This window comes from Macaca fascicularis, chromosome 10 (genome assembly GCF_037993035.2).
Source record: "Macaca fascicularis isolate 582-1 chromosome 10, T2T-MFA8v1.1".
NCBI classification, from domain to species: domain Eukaryota; kingdom Metazoa; phylum Chordata; class Mammalia; order Primates; family Cercopithecidae; genus Macaca; species Macaca fascicularis.
The window spans coordinates 77,796,997-77,814,648 of record NC_088384.1 but is presented as its reverse complement, the minus strand read 5'-3'; the positions used below and the strand labels follow the sequence as shown (position 1 = coordinate 77,814,648).

The window sequence follows — 17,652 nt, the reverse complement described above, 5'->3', positions numbered from 1 at the left end:
GGCCCTCCGCAGAAGCCAAGCCACAGCCACTCCTGCCACACAATCGGATCGCTTTCAGCACTCGCAGCCGTGGACAGCTCCCTCGCCGCGCGGTCCTTTCCTCTGCAGTGAGCTGATTTGCTCTGCCAGCAGCTGTCGGTGCCGCACTCCACACGGAGTCCTAGCCAGCGCTCACAGAATACGCGCTCCCTCCCTCCTCCTTCTCTGTCCCCCGCCCCTCGCTCACCCCGGCCCACTCCAGCGGCGACTTTGAGGGATTCCCTCTCGGGCGGCCTCTGCAGTAGCACAGCTGGCCTCATTCGCTGCACTGCGAGTATGGATCTCCAAGGAAGAGCGGTCCCCAGCGTCGACAGACTTCGAGTTCTCCTGATGTTGTTCCGTGAGTAGCGATTTGGCGACGGGGAGAGGACAGGATGCACTCTGTGCAGAGAACAGAGCCGGCAAAGTAAAGCCAATTAGCTTAAGATAAAAAAATATGGCCCTTAATGTTTTGCTGGGTTTTTTTTTCTTTTTTCTTTTCTTTTAGGGCAGGAGGCAGGGCCTCCCCCGCCGGTGGCAGGGAATTCCCGTGAGAGCCATACACCTGTGTGGCATATTGCAGACAGAGCCTAGACAGGCCAGCTTCGTGAAGTCAGAGCATTGGCAAGAAATACTTAGTTTAAAATCCCAAGATGTAGAAAACGGTCAGCTATATTACAAACAAAGTCATGATTTTTAAATTATTTTTAAAATCGTATTTTCATTATTAATTAACAGGGAAGGAATGAAGCTTGTTAGACCCGGGCTAGAGAAAAGGCTCGTAGAGCGCACAGCTGCTGGCAGAGAACTTTGTCACTCCAAAGCCTGCAGACCACTGTTTCCCCACACTAGCGCCCGAGGCGCCTGGGCTCTCTGAGTCCTGAACTGATGGAATTGTTTTGTTTGTTCCGCAGATACAATGGCTCAAATCATGGCAGAACAAGAAGTGGAAAATCTCTCAGGCCTTTCCACTAACCCTGAAAAAGATATATTTGTGGTGCGGGAAAATGGGACGACGTGTCTCATGGCAGAGTTTGCAGCCAAATTTATTGTACCTTATGATGTGTGGGCCAGCAATTACGTAGATGTAAGGAATCTTTTCCCCCTCAGCTTCCTCCTAGGGCTCCAGGGCGAAGGGCACCCTTCCTCAAGGCCCTTCGGAAACCTGGGTTGCCAGCCTTCTTCCCCACACCCCTGCAGGCTGCTCCCTGAATGCTGCATGGGGATTCCAGCTTGTAATGCCTTCTGCTCCCCTGCCTGCTTTGAAAGTAAACCCCCTTCTCTCCGCTTCCCTATCGGCCGGGGCTGCACGTAGAGCATCTAACTGCATGTTCCTGGAACCTGGGATGCGCGCGCGCAAAGGAGCGCCCAAGCGTGCAACCCAGAGTTTGGACGCGCCGCCCTTTACAGCCCCCGCCCCAGGGCCGGGCGAGCTGAGGGGGCGCGGGGCGTCTGTGTTCCCAGCTGATCACAGAACAGGCTGATATCGCACTGACCCGGGGAGCTGAGGTGAAGGGCCGCTGTGGCCACAGCGAGTCGGAGCTGCAAGTGTTCTGGGTGGATCGCGCCTACGCACTCAAAATGCTCTTTGTAAAGGTAACTCCGAGCCCAGCGGGCAGAGGGGACGCAGGCTGCGCGTGGGTGTGGGAAGTGGCGGGCCCCGGGTTTAAGAACCCAAACGCTGCGGGGGCGATTGAAGCGCGCCTCCCTGGCTCAACAGGAAAGCCACAACACGTCCAAGGGACCTGAGGCGACTTGGAGGCTGAGCAAAGTGCAGTTTGTCTACGACTCCTCCGAGAAGACCCACTTCAAAGATGCCGTCAGTGGTGAGTAGAGGCCGGCATGGCTGGGCAAGGAGCCTGGGAACTCGCAGAGCAGACTTGGAGAGAGAATTCCTCAGGGTTTTGGAAACCGTTCCAGGCTTTGCGCTCCGAGGCCAAGTCTTTCTCGGCTTGCTCTTTAGGGCGGAAGAGGCGGGAGTGCCCATGAGTCTTCTGGGTCTCAGGCCTTGCAGATCCGCCAGGAACCACAGGCATGGGTACCCAAACGTCACCCGTGGCCTGATCCTAGATGAGAAGTCCCTTGAAGATCTGCCGTTCCCTGGTCTTCAAAACGACCTCTTATGATTTGGCCTTTGAAGGACCACGGAGAAGGGCAAAGCTGCATTTTAATTTTCTTCCGCACCCTGGTTTTGTTTCTTATGCGCTAAAACTGCAAGGGGGCAGTGCGACTTTCCTTTTCGGTCAGGATGTGACGGCCTTCAGTGTCTTTTTGCGCATGGCAGCGTGGCTTGCACGGGATATTCAGTCATCGACTGCAGCCAGCTGAGAGTGGACTCTGCACCATGTATAATTTACTAGCGTTTCTGGCCCATCCCTCTGACAACTCACCCAGATCCTCCTCGGCAAAAGGAGCGTTCATCCCCCAAATAACAATATTCCTATCTGCAGAAACCATCAAAGACCACATTTAAATTTATTTTATTCTTTATAAGTTGTCTGTTTCACTCTTAATGAGGCCTTTCATCACCCAGGCACCTGAGTTGGGAAAGGATTTTTAATGAATACATAAAAATGCATGTGTCATCTTTCCCTTTTCACCCCTTTTTGTCATCACAGTAAAAGGAGGATTTTTTCTTTTTCATCAAAGTTTACATGCAGGATGTCCCCCAGTTAAATTCGACCAAAAAGGAAAAAGGAAAACTCAAACTTAGGTCAGAAAATGAGCAATGGGACGCAGGCCTTCAGAGGGGATGTATGTGTGTAAGGACAAGCATCCAGTGGACCAGCAATCTGTCCGGCTTTGTCAGGCCCATGTGAAATGTAGAAAACCAAGTCACTGTTCCTTCTGTGTCTTTGGAATCTCCATCATTAGGGATTTTTTTTTTCTTTTTTGAAATGGGTTCTCACTCTGTCCCCATGGTGGAGTGCAGTGGCACCATCATAGATCACCGCAGCCTGGAGTGAGTTACTGGGTTCAAGAGATTCTCCCACCCCAGTTTCCCCAGATACAGGCCTGTATCACCATGCCAGACTAATTTTGCAATGTGTGTGTGTGTGTGTGTTCTTGTGTGTATTTGCAGAGATGGGGTCTCACTATGTTGCTCAGGCTGGTCTAGAAATCTTGGGCTCAAACGATCCTCCCACCTTGACCTCCGAAAGTTCTGGCATTACAGGCAGGACCCACCATGCCCGGCCTAGGTATTATTCAGTAACAAGGGTTGAGTTTTTAGGTATCACTCTCCTCTTCAAAACAGGAATTCTGAATTAATATTGAAAGAGCCCTGGCTCTCAAGAGAATAGGTGTGTTTGTCTTTCATCACCACTTGATGCCATTTGTAGAGCCCTTAGCCCTACAAGGGAACAGAGAGGACAGGAGGGGTGTGGGGTCTGAAACTGAGAGGCAACAACCACCTCTCTGGCACATTAGGTTAGGAACAATGAGAGTTCTGCCAGCAAGCGGGGCCTAACTATTGCTTTGGGATCTTGCTGTAGCTGGGAAGCACACAGCCAACTCGCACCACCTCTCTGCCTTGGTCACCCCCGCTGGGAAGTCCTATGAGTGTCAAGCTCAACAAACCATTTCACTAGCCTCTAGTGATCCACAGAAGATGGTCACCATGATCCTGTCTGCGGTCCACATCCAACCTTTTGACATTATCTCAGATTTTGTCTTCAGTGAAGGTAAGCTGGTGGGGGATGGAGGGGAAGAAGACCTAGTTTATTTCAGGAAGGATGGGAGAGGGACCTACCAGGGCCCCAGGATGTTACCACTTGGATTTCCTCTAGGTTGAAATGACACTGCCTGTCTCTTTAATAATTTTCAAAGACTAAAAAAACAATAAGCTGAATGTATGAACTTTTCTCAGTAGTTCTTTCTTTCTCCCTCCCAACCTCCTCCCTGTCTTCCTTCACTTTAGTCCTTTCTTCTCTATCTCCCTTTGTTTCCTCCTTCTTCTTTTCTTTACCTTCTTCCCTTCCTTCTTATATTTCATCTTTCCCTCTCTCCCCATCTTCTTTCCTTTGTCAAAAGATGAACCTTTATAGGGAGAAAGATTTAAAAAGTCACTTTGGAAAAAAACTGTAATTTTGATGCAAACTTCCCAAGGAGAAAGCAGCTAAAATCTTTAAGAAGTTAGTTAATCTAGAGAGCTACAGATGGGGGAAGGGTCTTTGCCTTTCTGGGCTTCAGTTTCTTCTTGTTCTCTTGGATACTTCTAGCTGAAGCTTCTGCTGCTGTGAGTCCAAGTTTCTGTGCATCCAGAATGCAGTAGGGGTGGGTGTGTATGCATAGGTCTTAGACTCAGAAGTCTTTCCACCAAGCACCTTCAGGAGGAGGATGTCCTTAAGCTCCAGGGAGGGAAGGGTTCCTGAAGGCTGAGCCATTTAACCCCAGCTGCTTCTGCTGAGAGTGTGGAACAAGGCTGTCTCTCAGTGTGTGCAGCCCCTGAAAGGGGACCCAGCTGTGCTGTGGCAGGTTCAGGTCAACCACATTCTTTCATTCTCAGCACCCCCGCAGAGGTAGGGCACAAGGGGAGTCAAAATTTCTGCAATTTGCTCAAGTCCGGCAACAATTTACTTTAGGCAAGTGTGGGATAAGTGGATTCATGTCATTTATTCTCTCTCCCTCACAAAGGAGGTTATTACATTTTATATTCTGTTTATTCTACATGGATAAAAAAATCAGAAAAAATTTTGATTGCTTTGTTTGTGCCTTTCTTTGGGTTGGAGACCCCCGGTGAATACAACAATTCCAATGTTCAGGATATTAGAGAATCTCCACCTTTTTCATCTATGATCATTTTCCAAGGTATCTAGCTTTCAAAAAATGCAGCTTCCACTCAACCTATTACTAAACAGAATGCACCACCCTCCACCTTGATTATTGAGAAGGCATTTAAGAAGTCCTAAGTTAAATTGTCTTCAAGAAAAGGGCCCATTTCTTATTCATTTTTATATTATTAGCACCTAATACACAGTGCTTGGCATATTGCAGATATCCAGTTAACTCTGACTGAGTTTATATTTTGACGGTGTGGATTTAATTAGTAGAGACTTCCAAATGCTGCCATATCATGCAAATCAGAATGTCATATATTTAGTAAAGCAGTGTCACACTTACCTGTTCAGGTGTAAGGCTAGGTTATCCCATGTTAATGTATTTTCTATAAAGTTGGAGCTACTAAACTGTGTCAAGACCTTAACAGGTTTTTAAAATCCTTTTGTTTATGGAAGTATTTATAAAATGTAATAGTGTCTTTCTTAAACTGAAAATATTAAGCATAATCAAATATAATTTGACTTATTATGATTATTGATGACAAGGAATTTATTATGAAAATAATTGGACTATGTAATGTCACTTCCTAGTGCCCAGGACCCTGCCATAAATGTTTTTGAGTTTATATGGGTACTCTTAATAGTTTATAATGACTTTCTAGTTTTTGCTGATTAGCTGTTACTAGGCATTTCTTTACTTCTTGTTACCACTGCTGCTATAATTGCTGCTTCTCCTAGCTCCTTACCATTCTGTGTTATCTCTAAGTAATTGCTTAGAATGAGAAATTCTTAGAGTGAGAAAATGCTTCTTCACTGCAGGCTGAGACTTTAGCTCAAAAGCCCGATGGCACCAAACAGGCTCTGGCCTGAGAAATCAAACCTCATAGATTTTTAGAACTGTTTATAAAGTAAGAATAAATAAGCACTGAATAAGGAGCAGAGCCACTTTCCTAAAACTCCATACAATTCATTGCATGGAGTAAATGGTATCTTTTCTTTTAAAACCAATTTTGATCCACTTCAAGGTCCTAGATAGGGAAGGCTGCTGGATAGATAGAGAGTTTATAACCACATATAACTTCCTAAATGTGAATAGAGAAGTCACAAGCAAATGACACTTGTCTCACTCCAGGCTTTTCTGGCTAATAATTAGGATGTTCTCTTGTGTATGGTGTCCCCAGGCTTACCCCTTGACATTCCTGGGAGGTGGCAAGCCTCATTCAGAATCGCACACTGGATCAGTGTGCCTTTGTGTGACTGCATTTTTTTTGTTCCTGGCTCCTCCTGTCTGTGCCTCTCAGCACCTGCCCCGACTGTGTTTTGTAAGAGATCATTATTTTCGATTTGGTGGAATTTTAAAGATTCCTTTTGGTTGCCTTTTCAGGATCTAGCACTGGGCTTTTGTCCCCAGAATAGAAGCTCAGGGGGCTTTTAGTGTATGTGTGTGTGTGTGTGTGAGTGGAATATGCTTGCATGGGGAGGGAGTATTATGTCATATATCTGCACACCTACTGCAGGGGTGTGTCTGTGTGTTCGTGTGTGTGTATGTGTTTGTGTGTGTGTTTGTGTGTTCATGTGTTTGGACCGTGGCCATTGTCCAGCACAGCATAATGGTTTCCTGCAAAGAGTCTATTCCTTGTGTAAGGGGGTCATACCTGGCAGTCTTCACATCTGTCTACTGAATAGACTTTATAAGAAAATCAAGAAAGGGTCCATAAAGTCAGTATGTGGACACTCACAAGGGCTGAGAGCAGTCCAAATGGAGGTTGACATCTTTATCACACGAGTCCCTTTAGTGCATTGTACTTGGCTACTACACTGATCCCCAAACAAAAGTCTCAGCCCAGCAATCTGCTCATGAACCTTCAGCTGCAACGTGCAATGACTGTGGTGATATTGTTAGCACTCAGAGTTGGGTTCACTTAGGTCTGGGAGTGGGCCCCAAGAAGCTCTGTTGCTAGCAAGGTCTCAGGTGATGCTGCTGGCCCATGGAGCACTATAGAGAGTTTGAAGGATTAAGGGCACAATACGCTTCTTTGGAAGACACTTGGACAGGGTTTTATGAGAAGGGAAGCCCCTCACAGCAGGAGACTGTCCAGAGGGAGGCTTATGGGACCGCCATCCAGAAAAAGAAGAGGACAAGGGAATGGCCAAAGCAGAGGGGCTTTGGAGAGGGGTTTATGAGTCTAGGTGACATCTGCTCAGCGGCACAGCAGGGAGTCCATGGGTCCCAGAGCTTCTAGAGGTAGCAGTGCCTTGGGGCCTTATAACTCCAAGGCCCTGTCTTTTCAATGGGTAACAGCTGTTGCATGAGGTTTCAAGGAGTATGCAAAGCAGGCAGGCTCTAAACAGCTGCAAATTTTCTTGTTTAAGCTATTTTAAAAATAATTGGATGCGTAAAAATGTGGGAGTTTGGTGCCAACAGGCTTTTAAGCTAAAGTCTCAGCCTGCAGTGAAGAAATACACCACCTACAGGTCAATACACAGAGGCCATCTTTGGCTCATTTATTTACCAAATACACTTTGTACAGCAACTATCACCCCTGCAATAGATGCTATCACCCCTGCAATGGAAGCTATCACCCCTGCAATAGAAGCTATCACCCCTGCAATCTGAGGCACTCTGTTTCTCTTTTGGGGTTGATTACCTTGTTCTTCCACAATTAATTCTTGAGGGCCTCATCAAAGGCCCGCAATTCCCTTGGAGAGCCCCATGTGATTTCTGGCTGAGATGGGATGGGGGATGTGTCGCTGGGAGGGAACAAACCAGCCTGAGTATTCTAATAGCTTGAGTAAAAAGAAACTTTTTTGTACTATGTCAGAAACAACATAATAGAATAGGAAGGCTACCTCTATTTCCCTTTATTCAGGATTCAGGTCTATCAGGCATTTAAAAGACATCACCTATAGGTTGGTCCCTTTTTAATTATCTCTCAAGGGGCGAACAAAACAAACCAAAACAAACAAACAGAACTGCAGAAAGATACTGAGATCCCCATTTACAATGGAGCAGCTGAGACTCGGGGAGGTGAAGTGACTTGGTGAAGGCTTCCCTCCTAGAACCTGTCTTTGAGTATCAGAGCTTTTGTCCTTAGTATCTGAGGGCCACAGCTGCTCCTGCTGAGTAGCTATCATCAGCATGTGAGTGTGAGAGGCATTTACAGAGTTTGTTGGGTACCGCAAATTCATGAGCTTTTTAATATTGTTTCTAGCATCATGATTGGGAAATGCCACTTAATCTGTATTTTACCTGGATCTGTGGGAACTTTAGTGTTAGTGGAAATGAACATGGCTTACGTTTCTCTATCCACCAGCCCCCCAGTAGAGCATTCTGTGGCAAGCTGTCATGTCACAAACGCATGAAGGGTTTGCTGATCCAGAAAGTTTTGTAGACCTGTGATTTACCTGGCACTTCCCTGTCAAGACACATGCTACCCTAGACAGTTGGTCCTCAAGGCTTCCTGAGTAAGCAGCCAAAGGGAAATAATCTGTTATGAACACAGCTGAGAATTGTGTTGAGGACTCCAAGATGGAGCCCCAGCCTTCAGCCATGGAGTTAGCCAGTCATAGAATTTCTTGCTTCGGATACTGTCCTCTGGAGACAGCATAGGATATGTCTCAGAATTATCTCACCTGAGGGTGAGAAAACCAGTGTTTACCCACCAAGTGCCATCTATCACTGATGGTCACTGTGGAAGCATGAACTCCCTGGGACTTCTGACCTACTCTGTAGTCAAAACCCATTGGGATATATGGGACTGGTGAATGCCGAAAGAAGACTGGGCAGTGTCTGTGTCCACTACACCTAGGTACTGGGATATAAGAACTTTTTCTGCCTCGCTGAAACTTTCAGTCTAGTGGGATAGGTTATATACAATGCAAGTGGGATAGGGTGTATACAGTGCAAGTCATGTTCCTGGCATACAGTGGCATCAAACAATACTTGCTCTTATTATTTTTTTTCTTCTCCAATACTTAAATCTTTTTTTTTTTTTTGAGATGGGAGTCAAGGCTGGCCTTGAACTCCTGGGCATAAGCAATCTTCCCACCTCAGTCTCCCAAATAGCTGGGTGGTGATGCCACTGTGTCTAGCGAATGCTTACATCTCAATGAGGGTATCAGCTTGTCTCCAGTCAAAGGTCTCGACAGCCCACTCACCTTAACAACTTCTCAGTATACAAAATACATTTGGCTGATGTGACAGGAGTCCAGAGCCAGCCCAGGGAACATACGGAAAGAGGGTCAAACCCTTTCTCTATCTTGCCTTGCCAAACAATAAGAGAAGCACAGCCCACAAAAAGCTTGCCCTCCTCTTCAAACGGTTTCTGTCCATGGTGCTAGGAGAGCCTGGGGAAGCAGAGAGCTTGCCTCTGCTTCCCTTGCCTATCCCAAAGCTGTTCATTGGGGGTGCAATGAAGCACTCTTGTAGTTTATCTGAGGGAGTCAATATAATTTTAAAATGCTGTCGTGAAATAAAACACTTATCTAGCAACCAGTACCTAAGATAAATTATGATTTTAGTGGGTACGCTTGGGTTAAGGGTTGAGAAGACTTTTGTTGGCAACTGGCAGCCACAGATTATTAATTTATTGTTTGTTTTGTCTTCATCTGGTTCTTTCCAATGATGAGGCTGGTTTTTGTCTCTTCCAGCCAAGGCCACTTACCCTGGGCCCCTGTTGTGTGTACTCTGGAGCCTTGAGTCCACCAAGAGCAGAGGCATGAGGGACCCTAAGTCCTGTGGAGGTGGACAGGGAGTCAGGGGTTCAGGGAGAGCAGAAGCCAGATGAGGTCCGGGCTAAGCCAACAGATATTCTTCTCCCTGGCAGAAATCAGAGGAGATTTCTGCAGATACAAAACAAGGAAGCTTGTTTTGTAATCTGCGGGTTGCATAATCAGTTTACAGTATAAGATTTTAACTCTGGGGTATATATGGTTTATAGGTAGAATTCAGAGGAAAAGATTTCTATCTTTATTTTCACTAACTTCTGTTTAATATTTAGCACTTCCTTTGTTTACAAATGAAGGTGACAGACCACAGTAGTACTAGCAGTACCTGTGACTGTCACCAATAGACATCATAGGTATTTTCATCTCACATTAGTTTGTGCAGATCTTGCAAAGTAACATTTATGCTTCTCACCACTTTATAATCGTAACCAACATGTATGTGTTCCAATAAGGAAGTACATATGTTGCTGTATCTGAAATTCTTTTAAAAATATGTGATGACTGAATTTCACTTTCCCTTGTAATTGTGTTTATTTTATTTTTTATGTATTCATAAACATTATTCTGAGAAGGGGTCCTTAGTTTTATTATACTTGCACAAAAAAGATTACAACCTTTTCTTAGTAGGTCATGAACAGCATTGTTTTAAATGAAACAGAATAGAATAGAGCAGAAATTATTAGATGCATAAAGCAAGGATAACTATTGTTTGTCAAACTTCTGCTTTAGGTCTCTGTGTGTACATATGCTCTAAGCTGCCACGTAAAATATTGTTTTTTTTTTCCATGGGTCATAGGCAGAGATTAAAAGCACTGTCTTAAGCCTGAAAGAGAAAAGCATGTCCTGCTTTTATGGGTTCATAATCCCTCATTTAAAACCCAGATCGAACTAAAAAAACAGAAACAAAAAAACAAACAAAAAACCTTGGCGCTAGATGGTTTTCAGAATTCAGAATATTTTAGACTTTAGGAAGACTATGCAGTGCACAGTTTATAGATTACATAAGACCACAGAAGAGTCAGGGCAGCCCCATGCAATCAAACATACTAATATCTCTGTTTCCTGTGGTGTAACATGTGAAACGTCATACTAAGTAGGATGACTGAAAACTGCAAGCAGCCTCACATTAGACTAAGTCAGGTTTTGCTGCCAAACAAGTGATTACAAAGTACTTTTTGTTTTCAGAGCTTTGCAGATTTTGAAACAGTGGATAAGAGAGTGGGCTCAGGAATTCCTTTTTATTTGACCACTTACTGGATAGGGGTTGGTAAGTGAGGGATTTAGTATTAGCTATGATACTTTTTGACATCTTTGTAGTTGGTATCCTCTATATATTGCCCTTTTCTGTGGTGTGATTAATTCTATTTTTTTCCTAACGCAAAAAAAGATAATCATCTGAGAAATAAATCATGATAGCATTCTAAGCATATTTTTTCTTTCCCTTTCTTTTACCATACTGTATCAACTTTTCTCTATTTTTCTTAAAGAACGGGATATGAGACATTCTTTTTACTATCCATTTAGAAACAATACATTTGGTACTTGAGCTCCAAAGGCTCCCGTACTTAAAAGAAGTACATAGAAGACTTAAATGTGTAAGACTTCTATTTTTATAGTGAACAATGATAGAAAAGCTACTCTGTGCCAGGCACTGTGCTTGGCCTTCTGTAGTATGACATTTGACACTCACAGCAACCCTGTAAAGTACGTGTCATCTCGATTTTACAGGAAACTGAAGTTTAGTAGATTAAGAGACTCGCCCAGAGTGACAGTGGAAGATCTGGGATCTGAACCCACTATCATCTCTTTCCCTCACAATGTTCCATTACATCTACTCCCTCTTGATGTGATAATCTGGATCTATGGAACCACTAAAAGTTCATGTATATCTCTATTTCTACAACTATATCTATCTGTATATCTATTTATTCATTGTTATGGTACAAACCAAGAGAAAAGAGAAAACATGACTTTACAAATTGGTCAAGGTCGTTTGGTGCCCCATTCCCGGATTCTTCCCAATCCAACTCCAACCTCCCTTCCTCCTGAAGCTTTCTTAACTCACCACCCTCCCTGTCCTGAATACCTGTAGTTGGGGCCACACAGAACACCACCTGTCCATGTTCTCCAGTGGTTTTGCTACGTAAGCTCTTGCTCCCAGACACAACTCTTTCTCCATTGCCTCTCCCATTCTGCCTAGGGAGATAGATGTTGTATTTGGGGCTCCTGGCTGATTGTGTGCCTGGGCAACTAGAGTGTAAGCAGGGAGAAGTGAGCTAAAACCATGGTCTGACAGTCTGGGTAACTATGAAATTGCTCTGCAGGGGAGAGAGTTAAGAAGAGAAGAGACACAGGATAGGGCCACAAGGGCAACCTTGTAAAGATGCCTGGAGTCTGCTCAAGTAGCAGCCTGGAATGGTGCACAGAAGAGAGTCTGAAGGTCCTGAGGTCTTTGCTATTTTTTTGTGAGATAATTTATTTTTTTATTTTTACCATTTAAAACAGACTTAGCCTTATTACTAAATAATTTGAAATCAGTGTATTTCTTCTTAATATTTTAAAAATTATTTGCTTCTATTCAATGTATTGTATTAAGTAAGAAAAAATTGCATGAGGTTGCCACTAGCGCCTGCAAACCAATCAAACCCTGCAATCTGTGTTAACATTACATGGGCAACAGGGTGTTATCATGAGGAAAATAAATAACCTTTGTTGTTAACAAAATTCCTACCCCACATGATCCCATTTCTATTCATTGTTCTCTTCAAAGAGGCAATATGGTATCATATTGGAGAAGAAGACCGCAATGCTGGCATCATGAAGTTCTAGGTCTGCCACTCTTTCTGATACACTGTGTCATCTCAGGTCTTGTCCCTGGAGCAATGGATGTGTCGGTCCAGTCTGACCCTCAAAGTGTTGGGACTCATTAGAATGGAATCAAATAGTGGGGGAAAAAGTTCCCTGCAAATTCTTTTCCAACCTTTTGGTTATAATAAGAAGAAAGGCTCAGTTTAGTCCTAATAAGTCCTTAACATTTCTTTACCATTTGCCAAACTATCTTTTAAAAAAGCTATTTCTAGAAGAATGTCTTTTTCTATTATATATATGTATATTGTATAGATACATATACATATATGTATTTTTATACACACATACACATATGAAAAGTTGTTTTTAGGTACAATTGTTGTATGCATTTAAGCATGTAATTTAATAAATATTGACTTATGAATACACCTGTGAAGCCATCACCACAATCAAGAAATCAACACATTCATCACCCTGGAAAGCTTCCTTGTGCCCCTTTGTAATAAGTATCCAGCTCGTTGAATTTTCAGATGCTGGATGAACCTCTGCAACCAGCATGCAGATCAGGAAACCGAACTGACAAACTCTCCTTTCTGCTCCACCTTGGGATTCTGCAGCCTTTTAATGCCAGTAGTTTAGGTCTGTTAAGTGCTGCCCCAACTATAGTGTTAAGTTGTTTGAGTTCAGATCAGACTTCATTTACCCCTGTGCAAACCACTTATCATCGTTATGACTTGATTACCTTATGTGTAAAATGAGTATAATAATATTGTGTACCTCAGAGGGTTAACCAGATAATCTTTGTGCTTAGAACTGACTGTTAATTTAGGGACTAGGAATGTCAAGTATACAGTTTTCAAAAGCTGTATATGTGAAAGTAAGTCTCCACTAATTATTATTAGAGAGAAAAGCTCATCCCTTTTCCTTTCTGCTGATCTCAGGCAAGGTAAGAGAAGGGACTATGTCAATAGAGATTCTGGAGGAGACTGGCATACAGTAGGTACTTAATAAATGTTTACTTGGTCATCTGGACTTTAAAAACTTGGACTTTATGAAGAGACATGTAAAGCTTGTTTATTTTTCACTTGTGGCTCCTGATTTTGGTTAAAAGGACACCAGTTACCCACAAGAAGCAAATGAGCCTGTTCTGGTTTCTAGGAATGCAATTCTGGTTAGCCTGACAAACTGACCACTAGAATGTCTCCCAAGAATAGTTTTTTGTTGGTGGTGGTTCTATGTAAAAAATGGAGACTCAGCACTACGAAGCTATCTTGAATTTTAGGAGGGTGAAAAATAAATCAATGCTGAGGTGCTGCTAACATTTGTGTTCTTGATCTAGATGTTGGTTACATGAGATGTTCGTTTGTAAAAATTCATCAAGCTCTACACTTACTTAAAAATTATAGTATAATTTACATATATTACATGCACCCCTATGTTTATCCCAGCATTATTCACGATAGCAAAGTTATGGAATCAAACTAAGTGTCCATCAACAGATGAACACTTAAACAGATAAAGAAAATGTGGTGTGTATACACAACTGAATACTATTCAGCCATTGAAAAGAGCGAGATCGTGTCATTTGCAACAATGTGGATGGCACTGGAACATTGCATTAAGTGAAATAAGTCAAACACAGAAAGACAAATATTGCATGTGTTCACATGTGGGAGCTCAATAGATTGACCTCAGGGAGGTAGAGAGATACCAGAGGCTGGGAAGGATATGGGTGTGTGTGTGTGTGTGTTTTGGGGAGAATGGACTAAAGAGAGGTCGGTAATTGAGTACAAACATAGAGTTAGATAGGCATAAGTTCTAATATTCAATAGCAGAGTAGGGTGACTATAGTTAACAACCATGTGTTGTACATTTCAAAATAGCCAGAAGTGAGGACTTGAAACATTCTCCACACATAGAAATGATAAATTCTGGAGGTGATGAATATCCTAAATTCCCTGACTTGATCGTTACAGTGTATGCATGTAACAAAATATCACATGTATCCCATAAAAATGTATGATTAGTGTGTATAAATAAAAAATAACACAGTAATAAACAAATCTAAAATGTATGGTTTAATGCTTTTGTACCTATATTTGCAACCATGTGAGCATCACCTAGATCAAGATCTACAATATTTCCATCACAGGTGAGAGTTCCCTTGTGTTCCTTTCCCCAGATATAAGCACATTCTGACTTCTATCACCACAAAGTTAGTTTTACCTGTTCTTGAACTTCATATAAATGGAATCATACAGTATGTATACACTCTTTTGTGTCTGGCAATTTTGTGTCAGCATAATATTTCTGAGATGTACTCATTTTGTTATGTGTAGCCATAGTTCATTCCTTTTTATTAGTGACTAGTGTTCCATTATATGACTATATGCCACAATTTATCCATTCCATTTTGATGGACATTTTGGTTGTTTCCAGTTTTAGGCTATTATGAATAAAGCTGCTACGAACATTTATGTTCGAGTCTTTTTGTGTTCTTTATGTTTTCATTTTCCTTGGGTAAATACCTAGGAATGGGATGCTGCGTAAGTTTGTCTTTATTAGAAATTATCGAACGGTTTTGCAGAGTGGTCACGACATTTTTCAACAGGGGTGTTACGAGTTCCAGTCATTCCACATCATCACCAACACTTGGTATTTTCAGTCTTTTTGAAACTTATATATTTTTATACAATGTATTATGTGTACATATTACTTTAATAAAAAGTTAAAAATGAATCAACAATAAAAATGATGATGATTGTGTCTAATGGTGAAACTCTGAACCTTTAAATAGATTACCTGGATGGTTTGTTGACATCTGCCAGGAATCCAATAATTAAATGTTGTCCTATTTAATTGATGCATTTTTATTATACATTATGTAGAAAGATTAAGTGTTAACCTTCGGGTTGGTTAGGGAAAACTGTTTCTGAAAAATAGTCCCAAAGCTTCCTTGAGAAATCTTTTTACTTCCATTTCCCTTTTTGTTTTGTAGAACTTATGATTCAGAATATTTTGACCAGAGCTTACTGCTTTTCTTCTTTCCCATTTCAGAGCATAAATGCCCAGTGGATGAGCGGGAGCAACTGGAAGAAACCTTGCCCCTGATTTTGGGGCTCATCTTGGGCCTCGTCATTGTGGTAACACTCGCAATTTACCACGTCCACCACAAAATGACTGCCAACCAGGTGCAGATCCCTCGGGACAGATCCCAGTATAAGCACATGGGCTAGGGACCATTAGGCAGGCACCCCCTAATCCTGCTCCCCTAACTGGATCAGGTAGAACAACAAAAGCACTTTCCCACCTCGTACACGAGATACACCAACATAGCTACAATCAAACAGGCCTGGGTATCCGAGGCTTGCTTGGCTTGTGTCCGTGCTTGAACCCAGGGATGGGGAAGACTCTTTTGGATTTGTAGGGTGAAATGGCAATTATTCTTTCCATGCTGGGGAGGAGGGAAGGAGTGGCTCACACAGCTTTCATGCTCATGGTGGCTTGGCTTTGACTCTCCAAAGAGCAACAAATGCCACTTGGAGCTGTATCTGGCCCCAAAGTTTAGGGATTGAAAACATGGTTCTTTGAGGAGGAAACCCCTTTAGGTTCAGAAGAATAGGGGTTGCTTTGCTCCCTTGGACACAGCTGGCTTATCCTATACAGTTGTCAATGCACACAAAATACAACCTCATGCTCCCTGCAGCAAGACCCCTGAAAGTGATTCATGCTTCTGGCTGGCATTCTGCATGTTTAGTGATTGTCTTGGGAATGTTTCACTGCTACCCGCATCCAGTGACTTTGCAGCACAAGAACACGATTAATGTAACTATGCAGAGTTGTTTGGACTTCTTAATGTGCCAGGTCCAAGTCAGGGGACCTGAAGAATCAATCTGTGTGAGTTTGTTTTTCAAAATGAATTAAAACACACTACTCTCTGGCCTTCGGCTGCTTTCTTGAAACAAGAAAACAAAGCTAAAATGGTTTCTTTGGCATCCAGATGAGAAAGAGGAAAAGATGAAGACGGATTTTGCATGTTTGCAAGAGGAAAAGTAAAGAGAGGGCAGGGAAACAATGAGGGGGAAGTTGGCTTCTCTAGGTGAAAAAAACATGGATTTTTGTTTTGGCAAATATAAATAGTTTTAATAATGGCCCTTTTGACCAGTTGATCTAATATTGCTTCTGATGCTTCTTGGTCTTGAGTTTGGCATTTCACTTTGGATTAAAAAGGTGGACTGGACGTAGTAGCCTAAGTTGTTGGAAAATTCCTAGAGAAATGCACATAGTTTGAATTTCATTCACTTTCTAAATAGTCATTTTTTCCCCAGAATGTCTGAGTGGGAGTAGGGAAAAATCTTTTCTTTGGTTTTAGAGTAGGATTCTCTCCCTCCACATATACAGTCTCCACCATATGAGAGGCAGCTCCTAAACTCCTCTCCCTAAGTCTTCAAACTGCTCACAATAGGGTATCCTCAGAAGTTCATTATCCCAGCAATCTCACCAAGTATCATCCAGTTGCTGTCGTATTACCCATTTGTCTGCTGTTCTATTAACCACAATCTTCTTGTCTTCATGATCTCTCTTCAGTGTCTGCCTGTTACCAGTGAGGGAAAATCTCCAATTCCTCCTAAAGTTTCCATGTTGCACAAGGAAAAAAATACTTTTGGTGAAAACTCTAAAGATGGTTAACTCCATTCTTATACTCATCTGTGGTCTGTGATCTTCTCACCCACATTCCCCAAACTTGACAAACCTTTTCCATTTTAGCATCGCAGTATTTTCTTTAAATGTTATATTCCTTATTTGGACCTGTCTGAATATTTAGGGGAGAAATGGACATTTAGATTTATTTAGGACTTCACAGTGAGTTACCATTCCCGTCTGCAACCTTTTTGAAAAAGAAATCTTAAACCTTTCTGAGTCATATGTCTGAAAACCCCCTTGTGTATATTTTTCTTTAAACTTGCTTTCACAAAACATAAGGCTTATTATTAGTTTTGGAATTGTCATGTAATTACATCATTGTTATGTAAATATACATAACACCTACTATTGTTTTGAGCACCTATTGAGTACAGGCTCAGTAGTGCTATAAAGTAATAAACTTGGCCTTAGTTTCTCTAAGGAAGGACTGACAAGAGAACAAACAACATACAACAAATATGTCATTTTCAAAAATGTCAGAGTGCCGTGGCTCTTTAGAAAGCATTGGCTCATGACCACATCCCTGTGTCTCATCTACTTCAATCTTTCCGGAATCCAAATAACAGTGATTTTTCCACAAGTAATGTGCAGGATGTGTGAAAAGCCATTATTACGA

At 42.5% G+C, this 17,652-nt stretch overlaps 1 protein-coding gene across 4 annotated transcripts; it reads left to right on the top strand.

The window, feature by feature from the left end:
* Positions 1–253: 253 nt before the first annotated feature.
* LAMP5 (lysosomal associated membrane protein family member 5) lies at positions 254–16,274 on the top strand. 4 transcript variants are annotated; one of them, XM_015457789.3, is made up of 6 exons: positions 254–379; positions 933–1,105; positions 1,483–1,614; positions 1,739–1,844; positions 3,513–3,701; positions 15,390–16,274. In XM_015457789.3, exons 1-6 carry the CDS (start codon positions 316–318, stop codon positions 15,566–15,568), a joined length of 843 nt encoding a protein of 280 aa, XP_015313275.1. In that variant the 5' UTR covers positions 254–315; the 3' UTR covers positions 15,569–16,274. The 4 variants fall into 4 exon arrangements, with proteins under 4 accessions (XP_015313275.1, XP_065378841.1, XP_065378840.1 ...); XM_065522769.1 differs by lacking the exon at positions 15,390–16,274 and adding an exon at positions 14,457–14,503; XM_065522768.2 differs by lacking the exon at positions 15,390–16,274 and adding an exon at positions 12,295–14,402.
* The last annotated feature ends 1,378 nt before the right edge of the window (positions 16,275–17,652 follow it).